This window comes from Terrapene carolina, unplaced genomic scaffold (genome assembly GCF_002925995.2).
Source record: "Terrapene carolina triunguis isolate 2854851 unplaced genomic scaffold, T_m_triunguis-2.0 Scaffold789, whole genome shotgun sequence".
NCBI lineage: Eukaryota > Metazoa > Chordata > Testudines > Emydidae > Terrapene > Terrapene triunguis.
In genome coordinates, this window is record NW_020665140.1 from 6,253,752 (window position 1) to 6,275,314 (window position 21,563).

Below are 21,563 nucleotides of genomic sequence, written 5' to 3' on the forward strand. Positions count from 1 at the left end.
GATATAGCTGTAAAACTCATCTGAAAAGTTTTCAAAATAAATCACTTTAAAAATGTATAGTGTGTACCTTCTAAAAATGAAACCTACATCTATCTCTGAGTTGTGAAGAATATGTACTAGGTTATAACAACCATCAAGAATGCACTTTGATGTAGAAATCCATGATTAAATCGAGTCTTCCCGACTAGTGATTTAAATCATGATTTAAAATCAATTTGATTTAAATCAAATCCACCCTGATTGTCTGCATGCAAGATAAAACCACTGCACCATTAATCAGGCCTTCTTTTTCCAACACATTTCCTAGTCAGGTGGTGTTCCCTTTCCAGACACAAGAGGCACCCTTTGACATTTGCAAGACAGGTTTTCACCAGATGATTTATTATACATATAGTACATATCGCACCATAAGCAAGCCTAGTACTGCACAAGTTACCCCAAGATCATGCCATCTAAATGTAACAAATATTATGTACTGAGGCTGCACTGGCAAAATTCGGATCCAGAATTCTCCACTGATGGTGACAACTGGTGGAAGCTGCAGCATAGACAAGGTGGAGGCTTTTCCACCACAGTGGTGTGACCTCCTCGCTGAGACACCACACCTCCTCCAAGGCTTGACAGTAGCAGCTTTACACTGAATATTAGGGGAAACGACCAGCTTACTGCCTGAGGGCGATGAGTACTGCTCATGGTATATCTGACAGCCAGTGTTACACAGGGCGTGTATGGTCCCATACAACGCCCACACACCACACCAAGAGAGTATTAAGGTTGCAACTCGAAGCGCTCAAAAGGCAGGAAATGCCGAAGTTGGCCAGTGCAACTCATTTTGCCTCCTTGCACATAAGCATTATGACCATGTTTAATTACACGATCAGATGCCACTCACTCCCCAAGGGTCCTGCAGAAATAACAGCACATGACTGCACAGCAACATAGACACAATAAAAAATACACAATAAAAAAAAAGTTGTGTGTGGGGGTCAGGGACTCCAACAAAACAAGGCTGGGAAGCAGAGGGTTACACTGTCTCCATAACACACACTAACTTTTAAATCAAATCCCATTTTCAAAGTACCTGGTGGGACGAGTCCCCATACATGTCACCCTCCCCCCAGCACGTCTTTGGAGAATGCCACCTCCCCTCACCCATGCACATATGAAGTCACTCTATTTTAAGGCTGACAGCAACCACACACAGTGACTCAGCCAATTAGAAAAGTAACCTTTGCAGTGCAGAACATGGAGGTGGTTGTGCTGGTCTGAGTCACAGCAGCGTGGATGAAGTCAAATCACAGTGATTCAGGATCTGTGGATTTTGTTCCAGAAAGAACTGGATAATTCAAATATAAAGATTATTTTATAGCCAAGAAGAAAACCTAGTTCCCATCTCCCCGGTCATCAAGGCAGTAAGCAGCAGAATCCCTAGCTGACAACAGAAAAAACACTGCTCGGTTAAGTGAGTAGGGTTGCCAGGTGTCCAGTTTTTGACTAAAAGTCCGGTTGGCGGCACAGCGGGGCTAAGGAAGAGAGGCTCCCTGCCTGCCCTGGCTCCTCATGGCTCCCAAAGCAGCCAGGATGTCTGCTTCCTAGGTGCAGGGGCAGTCAGGGAGGCTCCGCGCTGCCCCCGCCCTAAGCGGCGGCTCCGCAGCTCCCTTTGACCAGGAACTGCAGATCCCCCTGACCCCTCCACCTAGGAGCTGGACATGCTGGCCACTTCTGGGAGCCGCCTGAGGTAAGCGCTGCCCAGCTGGAGCCCGCACCCTGAACCCCTCCCACACCCTAACTCCCTGCCCCAGCCCTGAGCCCCCTCCAGCACCCAAACTCCCTCCCAAAGCCCACACCCCTCACCTCCTCCCACACCACAAGCCTCTGCCTCAGCCCAGAGTCCCCTCCCGCACCCAAATCCCTCCCGGCGCCTGCACCCCAAGCCCCTGTCCCAGCCCTGAGCCCCCTCCTCCACCCCAAACCCCTCATCCCTGGCCCCACCCCAGAGCCCGCACCCCCAGCCAGAGCCCTCCCACCCTCCCACACTTCAACCCCCTGACCCAGCCTGGTGAAAGGGGGTAAGGGTGGGGGAGAGTGACCGATGGAGAGAGTGAACGATGGAGAGAGTGGGGGTTGGGCCTCTGAGAAGGGGCATGGCCTCAGGGAAGGGCAGGACAGGGGGTGGAGGAAGAATGTTCGGTTTTGTGTGATTAGGAAGTTGGCAACCCTATAAGTGACTAGGGTAATGAAGGAGTGAAACACTCTACTCTGGCTGCTTCTGGGAAAGGTTTGGTTGACTCACTGAGGCAGGTGGCTCATTACCTGTGGATGCAAGGGAGATGGGGACTGGCTCTGGGGGGGAAGCGAGGGTCATTTAGGATATGGGCTGAGCAGCTTGAGAGAGGAATCCTGGGAGCAGCCAAGTCTGGGGAAGTTTGAGCCTATTTATTTATGTTCCCTGATTGTTGTTTTGTTTGTTAATAAAGCCAAAACTCAAATGGGGTAGTTACTAAAAACAACACTGGCGAGTCAGGCAATTCAGAATTAAATTTAAAAGTAAATGTTTTCAAACTAAGGCACGTTGTAGTTCAAAGCACCAGGCAGCCCAGTGTTTACTCAGTGAAGGTACTAACAGCAACCTTAACTTTGCCCTTTAGCTCTCTCTGTTCTCTGCTTAAGGGAGATCAAAGAAAGAAAGATCACATGAAAGAAACGTAGCAATTCCCTATTCTATTGCACAATGAGTTATAATAATACGGTATTGTGTTGCAAGATGATCTAGTAACACCACTTAGTTCTTATAAGGTCAATGGGTTCTTTCCACAGGTGTTGGGTGAAAAGCGCTATGTGGCCTGGACCAATCATTCACCGGCATTTCATCACAGCACTTTACAAAAGGTGGGCAAGTGTCAACAGCAGATCACAAATCTCCAGAGAATGAGGGCTTGGTGTATTAAATATGAACTTTTAGCTGGCATCCCACCACCAACCTTCTCATCAGGAGCTTCCGACAGATGCTTCTGCACCTTCTCATAATGGCCCCATTTCTGCAGTACACAGAAGCCTGTGCTTTAAGCCTCATTGAAGTCAACTGAGTTTAAAATATGCTTAGACACCCTGCTGAATTGGCGCCTGTAAGACTGGAGCAGGTAACACAACAGTTCAATTGATTGTAATCGAAAGGGCTCAAAGGGAAAAATCTACCAAGAACTCTCTCTCCTCATCACACTCTGATCACCTCTCCGTGGTTTGTCAGCATCACCCACATCATCTGATCAGTTGTGGTCTCTACCATTGTGTTATCTACAAATATAATTGGTAGCTCCTCAGTTTGTTATTTCTAACATCTGTAAATCAACATTCTCGCTAATAGTGCTGTAAATACCAACACAACTTTAGGACACTCCCTGCGTTTACAAACTAATAACCATTTCCTTGGCTGATTAAATGCCAATGGACTTCTTAGCCTAAAAAGGAGAGAGGAGGTTAAGTTTAATTTTATTGCAAGCATGTTTTAGTCCATCCTAATCAGTTTTTCTTCACTTTCCCCATTCCTTTATCTTCTCTCCCAACCCCATCTTAGAAGACAACAAGGCTCTTGTTATCCCCCCAAATAACTGAAACATGGCATTTGTTCTTCTGAACAGCATTACGAGTGAAGGCCTTTAGATTGCATGCTCTTTGGAACGGATCTCCCAATACGACTGTACAGTGCTTGGAACAACAGGGCCACCTATCTTGACTGGGGTCACTGGACACTACCATAACACAATCAACTCATTTCGGGAGCACACTGCGTGTTATACTAACCTTCTGTTTCTGCCCAAATAGCTAAAAGACTGGTAGTTGAACAGACCATTTCATCTCCCCTCCCACAACAATCCCCAATATCAGTCATTAGCCTGCCATTCGATAACATCATTTGGACCTGATGAGGAGACTGACATTGCTGATCCCAGCATTGGCCATGCCTGATCAAAACAGGCATACAAATTCCGGAAGCCTCGATGGAATTTCTAGAAGGCAAGGTAGGGTCTGTTCCAATTTGAACTGGAGTCTCTTGTGGGCAAAGACTCGGAATCAGCTATTGAGAACAATATCAATGCTGAATGCCAAACTTTCGGCGATAAAGTTCTAGCCGCTACAAAGAAATACAAAGCTTGGGATTTCATCAACAATTCCTTCCTGGTCGGTCATCTGATGCAACCAGACTATATCAGGAATTTAAATCTGCCAAGAAGGAACAAGAGGGTTTCAACAAAAGTAGAGACAAGAGCAACGGAAAAAAACTGTCTTCACACATTGCGATCACAAAACCTGGCAAACTAGTCAGAGACTGAGTGGATATTCCAGTCTGGGCAAGAAGGGACACCCAGTCACAGCAAACTCCGTTGCAGCTCAGCTGGTGGCCAATGGAAGAGCTCCTAATCAAGACAAAAGTTTTCAGCCATGCAGTTCAAATGATGGTTGCGGAGAGGTAGCAGCTCTACGTGTGAACACAAACCTGATGACTCCTTTCACTGGTCAAGATCAAGATCACACATCAACTGCAGACTACCCAAGGCTCCTGGTGACATCCACAAGTTTATCCAATCATCAAAAGCAGGCTGCTTCGATTTCTGAATTGTTGTACTCAGGATCCCAAAAGTCTGGTGCAGAGCAAAGGTCATAGCTGTTCCCAAGCCAGGGAAATCATGGATAAACCCGAAGAGCTACTGACAAATTTCTCTGCTGTGTGTTACCTATTAACTGATAGATACACTAATCCTGATGTGGAATAATACGGTAGTCAATCTCAAGGCTTGTCTACACTTCCCGCCGGATCGGCGGGTAGCGATCGATCCAGCAGGGTCGATTTATAGTGCTCTCCTGTCGACTCCAGTACTCCACCAGAATGAGAAGCGCAAGTGGAGTCGACAGGAGAGCATCAGCTGTCGACTTACCACAGTGAAGACACCGCGGTAAATAGATCTAAGTACGTCGACTTCAGCTACGCTATTCACATAGCTGAAGTTGCGTATGTTAGATCGACCCCGCACGGTCGTGTAGACAAGCCCTCAGCTGCCTTGCATTCAGGCTGGATTCAGCGGGGACAACGCATGCAAGATCAGGTACGTTGTCTGACTCAAGACACAGAAAATGCGTTTGAGTCAGGAAAGAAAGGTAGTGTAGTCTTTATCTGATGGCAGCCCATGACACTGTGTGGCACATCGGACTGACTGCCAAGCTCCTGTAAGTTATTCTTTCTTGGCCGATGGTGCGGCTCATTTGAGAAATTACTAGTAACTGAAGATTCATTCTGCAAGTTGGGAAAAAAATCAGTCACCTTAAAAAGTCTCTGTAATGGCCTTCCACAAAGGCCAGTTTTGGCTCCCTTTTTGTTCAATATATACTCATGCAACCTTCCTGAAATGCAGGCCCGGAAGTATGCGTGTGCTGATGACATTTGTATTGCTGACACTGGAAATGATTTCCATAGCACTGAAGGGAATCTCAGCCAAAACACGGTATTTTGACCACTTATTTCCAACAATGAAGACTAATCCTTTGTGAAAACAAGGCGGTACCAACTGCTTTCCATCTAAACAATCGTCTTGCCAATCAACCCATCTATATTGGTGTACAAGGATGGTTATTGTCATTCCAACCAGTTGTCACATACTTGGGAGTAAAACTAACCGTAGCCTGACATACCAGCCCCACCTGGAACACCTGAAAATGAAGGTCTCTTCTCATACTGCCTTGATATGAAAACTGTCAGGAATTTCCTGCAAAGAAGACCCTTTGGGCCTTCGTACCTCTGCTTTGGCCCTGCTGTTTGCTCCAAATGAATACTGCTCTGCGGTTTGGGGGTAAAGAGTCACCGCACACAGCTTAATCAACAAAGAGTTGAAGTCAGCCACTAGTAATGGATGCTTGAATTATTCACCAACCTCCAGCCTGTATGTGCTAGCACACGTAGCTCCGCCAGACCTTCAACGAAGATGCCATTCCTGTTAAGTCTGCCTGGAGAACTGCGACAGCTGAAACCGACCTTTTACAGCTCCGGATGACCGACAGCCCATTTTTCAGACAGAAAACGACACACAGCATCAACTCAAAAGTCCACTCATATTCAAAGGAGGAATCCCATCCCTGCAGACCGGGGTGTGACGCTATGGCTGATCTCTCAACATCCTTTCCTATGGCAGCTCACACACTCTTAGACAACAGGGTTACTGGCCCTTTCCCGTGCATGGATGATCAGCACTGGCCAGGGAGCTGAAAGCTATGCTCTTATTGAGTAGCAGCATCAGTGGGAAAAAGAGAGTAACACACTAAGTAAATTCAGGAGTCCATCTCTGCACCCACCTCCTTCTCCACTTGATCACAGATTAACAAACTACTCTCTAGCTCAACCAGAGTTGCTGCAATTATATACCAGATTGGCCTTTCTTCCTCTCCACATTGTGATTGTGGGGCAGCATCACAGACAATAACTCATCTGATAGAAGAGTGCCCAACTTGGCATTTGGAGGGCAGTTTACAACACCTACCCTCCCTTGATACAGAGACTATCCTCTGGTCGTTCAGCTCGAATGTCTGCATCTGAGAAGAAGAAAACTGTCCTGTATTCTCAGCCGCCCCAAACACCAAGTGAGCTTAAACTTTACACCAGAGTATAATCCCCTGGAACTTGCGAGGCTTCCTCTTCCCTATATCCATCCAATGGCCACGCTTTACAATTCCCAAATTCGAGGCCCACCTTTTAATGCTTCTGGAGAGGAAAGGTGACAGAGAAAGAGAACAGGAAGTTTCATTGGAACCGAAACTTCATGCAACAAACTCTTCCGGCAGCCAGATTTGGTCTTTTAAGACGCAGGTACATTCATGGCAGAAGCCCAATTCACCACTAGTACGGCTCAGTTAGCTGCATCAACAATGTAAGGTGCAGTGCAGCAAGGGCTTTGGTATTTTTACTAGTGTCATCTGAACTGCAATCGAAGGGAAAGGGAAACAGATACAAATAAAATGTTGCATCATGAAGTAACAATTTTTGACATGGGGAGGAAAGAGAGAAATGGAAATAAAAAAAAAAAAGGTAAGACAGCGGCAACTGTCCTGGGGCATGTTGTGATCACCAGAGGAGCTCCAGACTCCAGCAAATCAAGGCTGGCGACTGCCAGGCAATGGGGCCTCAACTTCTGCTGTCTTCTTTCATCCAAGGCATTCTAATGATGCTTATCTGCCTATATGTCATGTGTCCCACTTCACACTGAACATGGCCAAGTCAGCAGCTATAGATGTAGCTGACTGTCATGAAGGTGAAGTTTCCTCGTGGCCACACATGGCTGCCTGGTCTTCAGATATGCCCGGCCCTTGGGAATGTTATGAGCATTCTCAATGCCTCATTGACAGCGCAGAGACAGGTTGGTTCTCTCGCAGCTGACAACCAGCCAGAGATGTTCTTAAAATGGCCACATGCACATACAAGGCTCCTGAGGACAGGCCATCGGTTGGCAGAAGAAAGGCCTGTTGGGATAAACACTCTCCCTTCCCACGTGGGTAAGGCTAAGATTTTGTTATGCATATTTTTAGTAAAAGTCATGGACAGGTCATGGGCAATAAAAAAAAATTCACGGAAGCCCGTGACCTATTGGTGACTTTTACTAAAACGATTCATGACAAAATGGGGAGCTGCAGGGGGCCTTCTGCCACGGCTCGGAGCTCAGGGGGCCCCCACCATATCTGGCGGCAGGAGTACACCGCAGTTCTCAGCCGCCACAGGCGGTGGGGGGACCCTGCAGCACCCAGGCACCGTGAGCTGAAGTCACGGAGGTCTCTGGAAATCACAGATTCCATGACTTCCACAACCCCCATGACAAAATTGTAGCCTTACACCTGGGCCCTGTGGCATCAGTGGCAGCTCACCACCAGTGATGGGAGCAGAAATCCCACCTCCCCAGCTCTCTTCCGGGGTCAGAGAAGAAGAGCCCAACCCCCAGCAAATGTTTTATTTTTTAGTTATAACTAAATAACTAAGAGGTGGCCAGGAACGGGGGAGCGAGGACAGGTTCCTCTCTCTCCCTCCCACAGCAGTTGCACACGGGGTTAATACAGCCCCTATAAATTGTAGTGACTTCTGATGCCAGCTGGGGAGGGCAAAAGAGAAAGGAACCAATATGAAGCAAGCAGCACTACTCAGGAGGCAGAAAGCATCTCCACCATCCACCACTCCATGATGGGAAAATCAGATCACCTGCCTTGCTTGCCCACTGGTTTTCCCCTGAACAGGCAGGCTCAGTGATCAGCTGCCTTAGCACAGATGCTAGGGTTTACCTGCCTTGAGGGCTGGATGGACATGTAGATTAAAGGGATCAGACATTAACACTAACATCATCTACAGCTTAAAAAAAAAATCAGAAGAGCCTCTGTCCATGTACTTCAGTCATTGCCCAGGAGGGTGTATTATGGTGATTATTGAACACCTTCCCCACAGTATTTGGTATTTATCATTGTGGGCGCCTAGGTACCCAAGCTGAAGGACCATTAGTCTGCTGTAGTATGACAACAAAGAGAACAATGTTCTATGGCAGGGGAGTGGGTCTTAGCTCCGGCACAGGTTAGACAAACCCGTCAGGGATGGTCTAGGTTTCCTTGGTTCTGCCTCAGCATAGGGGGCTGGACTTGACTTCTCGAGGTCCCCTCCAGCCCTGCATTTCTATGATCATTTCTCTTAAAGCTGGTTCCCTCCCACCCAGTGCAATCCAGATCACTTTCACAAATACTGCTCAAGAATATCCTACTCCTAAGAGGGCAGGGGGATTTAAAGCAGCATTTCAGACAGTTACTGATGTTTTAAAATGACTTAAGTAACCCTCAGCCCTGAGATAGACTGATGTCATTTACAGACACTCCGAGTAATATGAGACAGTTCCCTGGTGTGGAGTGGCGTTTACTCTGACCCTGGTTCATGAATCGCTTGGTTAGCTTTAGGGAGATAATTTCACGAGAAAGAGCACTCCAACCAAATTGTTGCTTTAGCAATGATACGCAAGAGAAGGACGTGGTTGTCTGAGGAAGGGTAGGATGTGCAATGAGGCAGTGATTTCACAGCTCCCAGACAGATACAGTATGAAAGCAGCTTTCTGTCTCTGGAACCAGTTAGTTAAAAAAAAAAGGGGGGGGGGATTCTTGCTGTAGTTCTTGTGAATATATTCAGGCTGTTTGGAGAAAACATAAAAATGCTGGACATTCTCATTGCCATGGGGCTAAAGTACAAATGAGTCATAAAAATATCCCAGCTAGAACCTAGGCATTAATGCGGAGTTCAGGAAAACTCCAGTCTTCTCTTGTAAACATAGTAAAGACATTGTGAAGTTCAAGGCTAAGCAAATCAGTAATTGAATAGTGGTTGTTCAGTAGAAAAGCAGTGGCAAAGCATAAAGAAATATGCTCCCCAGCATCAGTGCAGGAGTAAGGCCAGGAAGCGGTAATGATATTACACTAAAGAAACAAAAAGAATAATTTAGTTTTCTTTGTTTGCACAACATTCAAAGGGCATTCTAAGAAGAGTAGAGATGAGTATTTGTAAGCTTCCCTCCCTTGGACAGGTGGTTTAAAGGGTAAGCCAAGAGATAAGACAGAGCAGCCTTTCACAGCTGCACTGCATGTTACCGAAAAGGAGGGAATGCCAGATAGTCTCAGATGCTGCTGGGAACCTTGAATTGGTCTGAGCTTTTTTTGGTTTCCAGAAAGAGACCTTATTTAGAAGGGAGCGGCTGGAGTAAGCCAACTGATTATCTTGACGAGAAAAAGTGCTTTCTTCGTGGTTTGAGTGGAACTGAGGAACTGTAGAATGCAGGTTTACATCCGAGGTTACAGTTGTTGGAGTAATTACCAGGCCTCTGGGACATTTCATGTCTTGCCAGAAAAGAAACAGCAACAAGCAAGTGCCAGGTGGATTACAATTTTCCCCTAACTTGCTAGAATCCCCTATTGCTCCCTTAGCTAAGAGTTAAAACGCGCAGCACTATTTTCTTTATTGTCTCACTGGAAAAACAAAAGGAACATTAATAGGAGTTTATACACTTGGGGGGGGGGGGGGACTAGGGTAAAGGGACAAATGATGCCAAAGTTAAACAATCAATAATGGGAATGTTTACTTTCATCTTTATGTATCCCATACATTGTTATAGGAGGGGCACGTTTTACAAGAAGGTTGCTCAAGTAAAAGTATGTTGTGTTTGTGTATGATGACCTGCAGCTGTCCTTACAGGGGTAAAGGGGTTGGACTGTTTTCTGAAGGGAGGTTAACGTTTTCTATGGTAGCAGAAGAGATATTTCTGACCACTTAAGATATTTTTCCATCTGCAAGCTCTGATTCTTAACAAGTTTAGTGGTCCCAAAATGGTTTGTGCTGCTCTGCTCAGGTTTCCCTCGCCCAGAAAGGTCATGCAGGACAAGACCATAAAGGAGGAGCATCCTCTGATTTTACAACTGATTTTACAACTGACTCCTAAAAGCAGAACCGCTGTGTTTCTGCTGCAGAGAGTGCAGAACGGCGAGTCTACAGGGGGACCGTGCGTTATTCCTGGTGCACTGTGGAGTTCTATTCAGCAGTGCGGAGGAGATGCCAGAGGGCTTGGAGGTGGGGCAGATACAAACCAGGAGAGCAGATCTGCCACAGGCCTAAGGAAGTGCACTCCTGCAGCTCTGAGCTGTGCTGACATTTCCTGTGTAGGCTGGGGGAAGAATCTTCCACATTCCCTTTAGCTCCCTCATGAAAAGCCTCTTCACTCAGGCTGCATGGGCAGGAGCACCAAGCCCAGCGGGTCACTGGTGCTTAAACTGCCTTTATTTCCTCTCTTTCCTGTTTCAGTTTGTTTTTCTGCAAACAAGAAAGGAAACCGAGGGGGGGAGAGGGGAGCCCAGCTGCAAACCAACGACCCTCTCAATTGTGCCACTGCTGCCATCCTGCCGAGCGGCTCTCCACCTTACCCCACTGCTCACCCAGTCCGTACTGTCACCAACCCCGCCTTGCCCCCAGGCACCGCTTCCCATCTCCCGGGGCTGCTTCCAGTGAGTGCAAGGACTCCCGTTCACACTCCTCCCACAGCCCTGGCACAGCTAACCTCTTGCAGCTGGATGAGGAGTTAAGTGGGGACCAAGCATCCGCACAGCCTTTCCATTCAAGATACACATCTGTTAGCAGGCAAGCACTGAGCAAGCACCGAGATTTCCGGGCACAGCTAACTCTGTCCTGGAGTTTAGAATAAGTGCAGTTCAATTTGCAGAGTACAGGCCGTCAGGGACAGAGAAATCCAGGGGATACGGATCATTCTGTGGATATTTCTACAACTCTACAGAATCTTTTTTTTTTTTTAAAGTAAAGCTTAATTACACGTCAAGCCCCCGGGCTGCGCCGATAGCCTACACAATGCAAACTGACACACTGATGCCTTGTCGATCTGCAGCTCTACAGGCAATGGTGGTAAGGGAAGCACGGTTTTCTTTGCTTCCTGTTGCTAGAGGAAAGGTTCAAGCTTCCTTCCTCACCCCCCCCCCACCCCACCTTAACATTACAGGCTCCTTGGGACACGGCCCATTTGAAAAAGTGGGCCCTTGTAGGACGTGAGGACCAAGGACCCACAACGCCAAATGGAGCTGCTGGTACTACACCTCCAGGTACGAGGGAAAAAACCTGAATAAACAGAGCCTGTGTCTTTTAAATGGCTTAGCACACTTCTGGTGCGGCACGAATAATTAGCACGGTGAGCCACTTCACGCTGTTACACAGCATACCGTATATTGGGATGGTGCCCAATTGGTGTGGCCCTAATGAATGGTGAGAACATGGCTTGACATGACTGAACTGCAAAAGAGGATTTGGGGAGCAAAATCTCTCTCTTGCATCAGGCAGATGGCAGAGGTGAAACTGACTGGCTCCATGCTGCGGGTATGATCAGTACTGATCTTTGGGTCAGCAAATATGTCCACTTGAAAGCAAACAACACGTGCAGAACATCCTGAGCGGAGCATGGGCTGACCGGGGCATCTCGACCCTGTTGAAGGACATCACGCAGGGGGCTGAAGTGAATGATTGATAAGGGAGTGAATGTGGGTTAATGTTCAGTTGGCACCACTCTGCGGTCTCCTCCTGAAGTATTAATTAGGTAAAAATTAGTAGCCACACACCCAGACATGTGACTCCTTTGAAGAAAAAGAGTATAAAAATCAAGCAAATTAAATTACTCTTGGGGAATTTCTTAATTGACGCTTAAAGAAGCAACACTGCTAGACAGAGTAGCCAAAACTCTGCTCGTTGGGCTCGAGTAGGACTGTGAGCCAGAGGGGTCTCCAGGCAGCCAGGGCCTGGCCTCGAGACAGACTAGAGGGCTGAGGAGACCGGACCCGGAGAGAAGAAGTTGTCTATAGAATTTGGTAACCACTTTCTCTGTTTGCCAAGCAGGAACTGTGTGAGGCTAGCACAGGGCCTGTTTGTGTATGTTTGTGAAAGAGAGGCTCGCTAAGAGGAATGTATAGCTCTTACTGTATAGTTCTTTAATGTCTAACATAGGAGTTATGTACTTAATGTAACCCTTTACCGCTTGTGTAATTCCTTTGTGAATAAACTGCAGTGTATGCAGGGCTGGCTCCAGCATTTCTGCCGCCCCAAGCAAAACAAACAAACAAACAAAAAATAAATAAATAAAAAGCCGTGATCGCGATCGGCGGCAATTGGAAAAAAAAAAAAGCCTCGCTCAGCGGCGGCAGTTCAGCAGCAGGTCCTTCGCTCCTAGAGGGAGTGAGGGACCTGCCGCCCCCGAATTGCCGCAGGTGCCGCCCCTCTCCCTTGGCCACCCCAAGCACCTGCTTGTTAAGCTGGTGCCTGGAGCCGGCCCTGAGTGTATGCAAGTTAATTACTGTGGACCTTTTGGTAATCTGCTCTACTGGGAGCCACTGAAGATCCATTCGGGGTCGTAGCCCCCTGCTGCCAACACCATACACCCAGCAAGGACCCTTGCCTAGTGCCCCTCAACCTGTTCTGACACTTCCATGCAAAAGCAACTGCTGTTGAAGTGACATGCTCCTTTCGGCAGCCGCACAAGCTGTGGATCATGCTGTACAGCCAAGGTGAGATTGGACTCTAAGGAACCCATGCCAAAGGAGAAAGAGCTTCTACACCCATGGGTGACTCATTTACAAAATTTACAAATTAAGTCTTGGGGAGCACATTTACATCTACTCCAATAAAAAGTAATCATGTGAAGCTGGAGCTGTGTCAGACATTAAACTGGTAACTCTTGGGGGGGAGAGGAGGGGACGGAAGAGAAGAGCACAAAGGGGAGGAAATATACCTTGTCTTTGCAGAGGGTCCTTTCAATGGGGCTCTTCCACTTCTAACTGCCCTGATCTGCCTATTCTGCACAAGCGGTCGAATTAGGGAGAAGGGAGTTTGCAGAAAAGGAGAAATCTCTACAAGTTCTACTCTGACAGCCTATCCCCAGTGGGTCTGATACCACAGACTGGAGGGAGGACCAGAGTCCAGCCTGTCAGACTGGGATTTTACCTGCTGTTCCTGTATGATTTTTGTATTACAGTCACGTGCCTACCTGAGGTGAAAATACACCCGGCCTCTTAACTAACCACTTTCTGAGACCTATTGCATCTCCACATCTCCAGAGTGTGGGACACTCATCCAGGAGGAGCTACCTGAGCACACAGACATCCGACTGTTTGATGTTTAAGGACATTGACAGAAGGCGGCGTTATAAAGTGACCATCTAATTGATCGATGCACAGATGTGGGGCAGGAGAACGCACTAGTCAGCTGGAATTAGGAAAGGGACACAAAGTGGGACATTCAGAAGTGCTCAGCGCTGGTCTAACTCTGCTCGCACTGAAGTTGCTGGTGAAACTCCCATTGATTTAATGGGAGCAAAGTTAGGCTGATGTGCAGCGCTGTTGAAAGTCCCACCCAGACTTTTGCTAAAGAGCAGACGTCACCAAGGGAAGGAACCATCTTGGACGTGATGACAGGATGGCACGATCCCAAAACGCTATTGGAAGGTTTTGATGCAGCAACTGCAAAAAGCTCCCACAGGGCGATAAGGAGGGGGGGATGGGAATCTCCCCTTAGAGATGCAAACTGTTGGGGGCCTGATCCTACCCCCCTGAAGTCACTGAGTTTTTCCTCACTGACTTCAGAAGGCTCAGGACCACCATACGTTTTCCCTGTTCTCTGAGACATCAACGTAGGGCAACGTAAACCTTTCCACATTCCAGGTGGGGCTCGGCAGCTGCCCTTCCAGCCGAGGCTGCTTGGGACACACAACGAATCTGTGTCTATCCTCTGGCCAGCTTGGGTTCAACGGCCTCCTAGGGGACCCTGCCCACTTCTGGGGCTACCCCAGCCAGCCACAAACCCACTGGCACAGCTGGGATCACACACTATTTGCACTGCTGCAGCCACAGCCAGGGTTGTGCCAATAAGCCGGCAGGAGTTTGGATACGTATCGGGCCCTAAAGCCTAGACCAAAGGAGAGTGCAGTAAGGTAACAGCACTGGCTTTAAGCTTAAGCAAAGCAAAGAGCTAGGCTGTGAGGTCCTCTCCCTATGCAGCCCTTTCCAGCAACGCTCAACAACTGGCCACCAGATTTCCCCCGCTGCTTTCCACCCTGCCCCCCGACCACACACATGCAGGTGCTAAGATCGGAAGGGGACGCAAACTTGTTACCCAGTCCCTCCCCCGCCAGCAGTTTGGGACGCCAGCGAGTATACCCACTCCGTAGCTCCCCTCACTTTGAGCAGGGGGTTGGACTAGATGACCTCCTGAGGTCCCTTCCAACCCTGAGATTCTATGATTCTATGAAAGCGAAGCCTTATTTATGGATTCACAGAGAGCAGGACAATAAGCCAGGTCATTTCATTGTCTAGCCATAAAAATTCAGATGGGGGGGGGGGGGGAAGAGGGCAGCCAGAATACCCAGTTCCTATCGCCCCTACTCACAAGTTAAGCTTAGTAACTTAGGCCCTGACCTTGCAGGCAGGTCTCCTGCCGCCAATGGAGCAGCAGGCTGGGAGCCTTCAGGAGCTTTAAAACCACTCTCACCATTCAGACTCTTGTATGTGTATAAAGAAACTAGGAATCTGAGATGGGAAGATGCTTTCCTTTCTTTTCGAGGACTGCGCTCCTGAGCATCCCCAGCTACCTTTCACGAAGTTAGCACTAAACCCTGGAGAGGTGCGACCCAAAGCACTGCTTTGAACGATAGCATGAGCGACACAATGCCTTACAAACGACACCGAAATGCTCTCTGAGAGCATGTGGTTTGGGTTACAGTTTCAAAAGCAATTAAATATTTGAGATAATCAGCAGTAGGTGCAATGGCTCTGGTTACGCTGGAGAGGTGAACTTGGGATCAATCCAAGGGCTTCCTATCCCATCCTCCCAATCCCATGCTGCAGCCTTGGCAAAATCTTTATGGGAAGCCGCATGATCTAGTGGACAGAGCACCATACTTGGAGTCAGGACAGCTGGATTCTATTCCGAATGCAGACACTAGTATGACCCAGGGCAAATCACTTGACCTCTTTGTGTTTCCGTTTTCCCTCCCACCTTTGTCTATTTTGTGAATTTAGACTGAAAACTCTTCTGTACAGTCAGTCTCTTATTATGTCTTCATATAGTACCTTTGCACAGAAGGCCCAAGCAAGATCAGGGTGCCATTATGTGCAACAGCAACACAACTAATCAATAAGATCTGTGGGAAGAAATAGTTGTATGCAGCTGAATAAAAATGACCCAAGTGGGTACTAAGCCACACAAGTGTGTGATTTTTAAATTTTAGTCTCTGATTCTGGGTGGGATTTTCAAAAATGCTGCCGTCACGGAGGAGCACAAGTCCCACTGAAAGTCAGTGGGATTTGTGCTCCTAAGCGAGTTAGGCACTTCTGAAAACCCCATCCTCCATAAATAACAAATTGAAAAATGAGTTTTGCAATAGGACAAGGGAACTCAACCATTTCCAAGTCACCCGCCAACTTTTTTATTTTATTTGGGCCACTCCCCCCTTTACAAAATGAGTGGGGCCCTTTGTTTTCTGTTTTTGTTTTATTTAATTTGTTTTCGGGAACGTATCAGTGTTTATTATTACGACAACAAAAACAGGTCAAAAACCAGTGGAAAAAGCAATTAATAATTTTTCTGGGTAACTATGGGGGTTTATTTTGGTGGCTGGAAAGACTAGGGGGAAAAGTATTCAGTAGATGAATGCTTTGATGAATGGAATTCAATGTGGTTTGCTGTAGAACTAAAACCGAACTCAAAACACAACACCATCCCTCAGTTTAAGAAAACACTATACCTCTAATCCCCAAATAAAACTTTTCATTTCAATAAACAGTTTACTGTTGCAGACTTAGAACTATTAGCCTATAAATATTTACATTGGATAATGGGGCCACACCATTTGCAGTGCACACACTCAACTTCATCCTTGTCTCCTGTTTTTGTTTTTTTAAACTTTTGAATACGTCCTTGTGTTCTGAAACGTATTGTGATACAGATGTTTGTTGTCTTCCCATTTTAGTGTGTCAAAGCTTCAAACCGTTATCTGCTAACAGCTTCAAATGCCTCCGTGGCTGCTACCCGAGCTACTGCGGATAGACTGCTATTTATCCTCACACTACCTCAATCAGAGCTAGCGAGTATGAATGCGTGAGCAGGGCAATCACACCTCTACCTCGCCGGGTAGGAATAGCCTGGACCTGGATTGGGGATGCCTGGGTGGGAAGTGTTGGTTTGGGGTTTGTTTGTTTTTTTAACCGTTTAATATTCTGTTTTCAGTAAAAATCACAGCCAAGAAATCCAGCTCTTTGGAACACACTGGAGTGAGAAAGATATAAAGCAGCTCCAAGCAAACTGGGATGTTACTGTTAGAGAGATCAGTTTTACGAAGGTCTGTCACTCCTTCCAAAAATATAAAGGTCAGGGGATCGACTCACCCTTGTGGGCACATGGGAGGGGAGGGGTTGAGAACCCACAGTTTGTACACACAGGCTCTGCTGGCTAACACAGAATGGGGAGGCAAGTGTGGGGGGGAATACCTTGTTCCAGAGGTGGAGGGACAGGGACAGACTGTGGCACAGATTCTTCTGAGAATCCTGTGAGAGGAGGTGCCTACCCCACACAGGCATAAAAGGGGTTAATCATGTCCTGCCCCAGAAGGAGCAATGGAGGTGAGTCCTTGTGTGAAGCACAGCCAATCAGGGAAGAGTTGTAGGGAGCAACCAATCCGGGCCCAGCAGGCTCAGATAAAAGGGAGCTGCAAGCAGAGTAAGATCAGTTTCTCTCATGGAGCCCAGGGAATAAGGGCGGTGTCACTGAAGGGCTGAGAGAACTAAGCACCTTGGACAGAGCAGCTGCTGGCAGGAACCAGGGAAGCAAGAGGGAGCTCCTGGCTGGCTGCTGGGACTGAGCAGCTGAGTGCCCTGAGGTGAGGATGAAGACGGTGCTGGGGCCATGGGGAAGTGGCCCAGGGAAATAGAGCAGCATTGACGGAGGGCACAGAAGAGCGGCAGGAGACTGCTAGTTACACGGTCCCTGGGACAGCTCGGGTCCCCACTACTCGCCACTGGGGAAGCGGCTGGACTGTTGGACAGCGAAACACAGATGATGACCTAGCCGGAGTCGCAAAAAAGTCACTGCGGTTCTGGGAGCTGAGAGGAGACGTAGGCGGGAACAGAGACAGAGTGCTGGTGTGCAGACCACAGATGTGGGCATCGGCCTCGAGCTAATCCCCAACTCGATCAGGAGGAGGCACCAGTCTGGCGATGAAGGCTGTACCCCATCACACCCTGCTACAGGATTCTCAGAAGACACCCTCTTGTTTCCCACCTGTCTAAAGAAACCCTGCTATCAGCAACTGTGCTAAAAATAGGCTTACTCCCACTAATAGCAATGACCAAGCTTCCATTGATACCACAAGGAGCAGGAGCAGCCCCCAGGGTTGCTCCTAGCAAGATGTCAACCTACACTAATGAGACTGTTGATTCTGGTGAACACAGTAAAGTCTGAGAGGCAGGGGAGAGCACTATAACTAACAGCCCTCCCTTGCTATAACACTAAGAGAAAGCAAGTCACATTTACACAAAGTAGGAAACTTCTGCACCAGATCATCTATGCCCATATTGACGCCTCTACCATTGTGCAATGCTTCGATACGTCATGGTTATTTCTCTCCCCACCCCACCGTTCTATAGCTATAGATTCCAATAACCAAACCCACCTTATTCAGCACCCTAATTCTGTACAACTAAGCAAGCCCGTCAGCTCCATTCATTGTTGAGTCACAAAGAATTCATACAAGAGTTTTCACATGAAGAATCAAACAAACACATGCCCCACCACTGCAGCTGGTGTTTGAAGTATGCAAAAAAAATCCATGTACCTGGCTTGCTTCCCTCTCTCTGATGGCCTAGCTGTCCTTTGGTGTTCAAGCCACAGGTGTAAACTTCTCCATTCTCCAGTAAGAAAACAGAATGGTTTCCTCCACAAGCCACCTCCTTGATGTTTCGGTCGTGAATGAATCCATACACCTGTGGCTCAGGGATGATTGCTTGGAGATTGCTACCTATCCCAGGCTGGCCAAAAGACCAACATCCCCAACATAACATTTTCTCTCTCTTCAGCAAGTCATGTAGCTTTTTTCCTTCCTGGGGAAGAAGAGAAATGAAAAGTGATGAACAAGTGATGCAACCACGTCCTGTTCTCAGAAGGAAGCGGAGCCAACACAAAAATATTTCCTGTCTAATCCCGTCATGTCTGTGTATTTGCTACATGGATTCACCTTTAATCCTTACCAGTAAATAGGGCATTAGACAGTAGAATGAGGACTCATGGGCTCCACTCCCTGCTCTGCTATAGACTCAGTGTGTCACAGCTATTGTGCCTTATTTAGCTGCCCTGGCAATGTATAAGACGGGGATATGGTGCTTACTTTTTAAAGTGTTTTGAGATCTAGCAGGGAAAAGCACTATACAAGAGTGCTAAGTATTGTTATTTAGACAAAACTATTCTTCCTCTGACCCTTAAAAACCACTACAATGTTCTAAACTAATGGCTCAAAACACAGCAGTTTATAACTGCATTAGTGCAATGTTTTGGGCAATTACAATAGACCACCTTTTCAAAGGATGATATCTGCAAAGAAGTTATTTAAACAGGTCCTGATTAGATTGATCTCAATTATTTACAGGGTACTGGCCACGTGCAATACCATAGTACACTACTAGCTGAGAAATCCAGGCAGAGAAGGAATTTGCACTACTGAGCATAACCAAAACACGTTCGTGTGTGCACACATGTCCTCCCACCCACCCCAAGGCCATGAAGTGTCCAGGAGAAAGGGTGCACCACATACAATTCCCATGGAGCATCACAACAACAGTTTAGCATTTACACAACAAGATACTGATGTGAAAGTGACTTGCCCAAACCCGCATACTAGAACACCTGGCTCCCCATCCACTAAACCATGTAACAGCCAGCACCTTCAGAGGGAACAGTAACATGGGACAAAGAAACAAAGATAGACAAAAGAGGAAGGAAAGAAGAAAACATGCAGCCAGCCAGTACTTGACAATGCCATAAGCCAGGGGTGGCCAACCTGTGGCTCCAGAGCCACATGCGGCTCTTCAGAAGTTAATATGTGGCTCCTTGTACAGGCACCGACTCCGGGGCTGGAGCTACAGGCGCCAAATTTCCAGTGTGCCAGGGGGTACTCATGGCTCAACCACCGGCTCTGCCACAGGCCCTGCCCCCACTCCACCCCTTCCCACCCCCTCCCCGAGCATGCCGTGCCCTCGCTCCTCTCCCCTCCCCTCCAGAGCCTCCTGCACCGGAGGTGATCGGGAGGTGTGGGGAGGTAGGAGGGGGGGCGCTGATCAGCGGGGCTGCCGGTGGGTGGGAGGCGATGGGAGCAGGGGAAGTGGGGGACGTATTACTGTGGCTCTTTAGCAATGTACACTGGTAAATTCTGGCTCCTTCTCAGGCTCAGGTTGGCCACCCCTGCCATAAGCCAAGCTCACTCCTGGTTTATACCTGGCAGCAGCAAGAGAAACAATCTCTCATTCCAGAAGAAGCGACTGTGAGATTTTTTGTAAATTCTCCCATCAGGCCTAATCTCAAAGTATTTGGGTCATTTGTTAAAACATGTTGCACTAGCAATAAAACTCCACCCCTGAAGCCTCAGAGAACTCCTTTGTCTGCTCTAGGAATACAACTGGACTGATTCAAGGTTACTATTTTGGGGGAGGAAGGTGAGGGGGGAAGAGAAGGAAATAGCCTGGGGATCTAGGCCCTAAACATTTGAGTGATCATCTCTCACCCTATCTTGGTTGAGGTCAGCTGAGGTGGACCTGCTCTCAATTCCACTAAGGCAGGACTGAGAAGGGTGGAGTTTTCTCCTGGAATGGGTATGGGGGAGTCCCTTCCTGGGTTGCTTTAGAACATGCTGCAAATCCCATTTGTCTTTGTTGGCCTTTTTATTTAAACTTTCAGGGCTGTTCCCTCCCAACCATCCCCTCCTCCCCCCTCTCCCCCCCATGGTATGGACCAGGGCTCTGCAACCTTTCAGAAGTGGTGTGCCGAGTCTTCATTTATTCACTCTAATTTAAGGTTTTGCGTGCCAGTAATACATTTTAACGTTTTTAGAAGGTCTCTTTCTATACGTCTATAATATTTAACTAAACTATTGTTGTATGTAAAGTAAATAAGGTTTTTAAAATGTTTAAGAAGCTTCATCTAAAATTAAATTAAAATGCAGAGCCCCCCGGACCGGTGGCCAGGATCTGGGCAGTGTGAGTGCCACTGAAAATCAGCTCGCGTGCCGCTTTCAGCACAGGTGCCATAGGTTGCCTACCCCTGGTATAAACTAAATCCTCTGCACCAGTGGGGAACTGATCCTTTTGAATGGTGAAAGTCGCCTGTTAGGATTCCTCCGGTGCCAGCTGACAGGGCTCTGTCCACCTGTGCAAATTGGTTCTTGCATGTATTTTGTTTTTAATTATTCTGGACATAGATGCCCGGTGAAAGACAACTTGCACAGTAGCTGACACTAAAATAGATCCCAGTCCCAGCTGATACTCACCAGGCAGTGATAACTAAGTGTACCACAGTATTTCCCTAAGAACAGGCAATACTGCAGCGCAGTAAAAGTGGTGTGCACGGATTTTTGATGGTTTGTTTTTCAAATGATATCTACTTGTATTAAACTCACATTCCCTCTCCAAGAAGCCCATCATCCAACCTCTGGGTAGCAACACAGCCAGCGCGATCCAGAGTGAGGCTGCAGCTTCAACATTCGCTCTGGGACATGACTCTCTTCCCAGCATGCAACCTGCTCGACAGCTATCCACAAAACAGCAGCCCTACATGTCCAAGTCCAAAATCTGTGATAGTGAAAATAGGTGCTGCTCCACTGACTGTAAGAGTCGCACCAACATTAAATTTGGTCTCCAGCATTTGTTTATACAGGTAAGCTACATTGATTTCTTACAATATATTAGCTATATATTAATCTTCTGGG

The 21,563-nt window shown here is 47.5% G+C and overlaps 1 protein-coding gene across 3 annotated transcripts in view; it reads right to left on the reverse strand.

The window, feature by feature from the left end:
• Nucleotides 1-21,563, reverse strand: part of HERC3 (HECT and RLD domain containing E3 ubiquitin protein ligase 3) — a 111,055-nt gene that overhangs the window by 73,719 nt on the left and 15,773 nt on the right. For all 3 annotated transcript variants that reach the window (XM_029913680.1, XM_029913679.1, XM_026660514.1), the window contains exon 2: nt 18,426-18,690. In XM_029913680.1, the coding sequence (XP_029769540.1) occupies nt 18,426-18,651 (226 nt within the window). In that variant the 5' untranslated portion in view covers nt 18,652-18,690. The remainder of the gene's footprint in view (nt 1-18,425; nt 18,691-21,563) is intronic.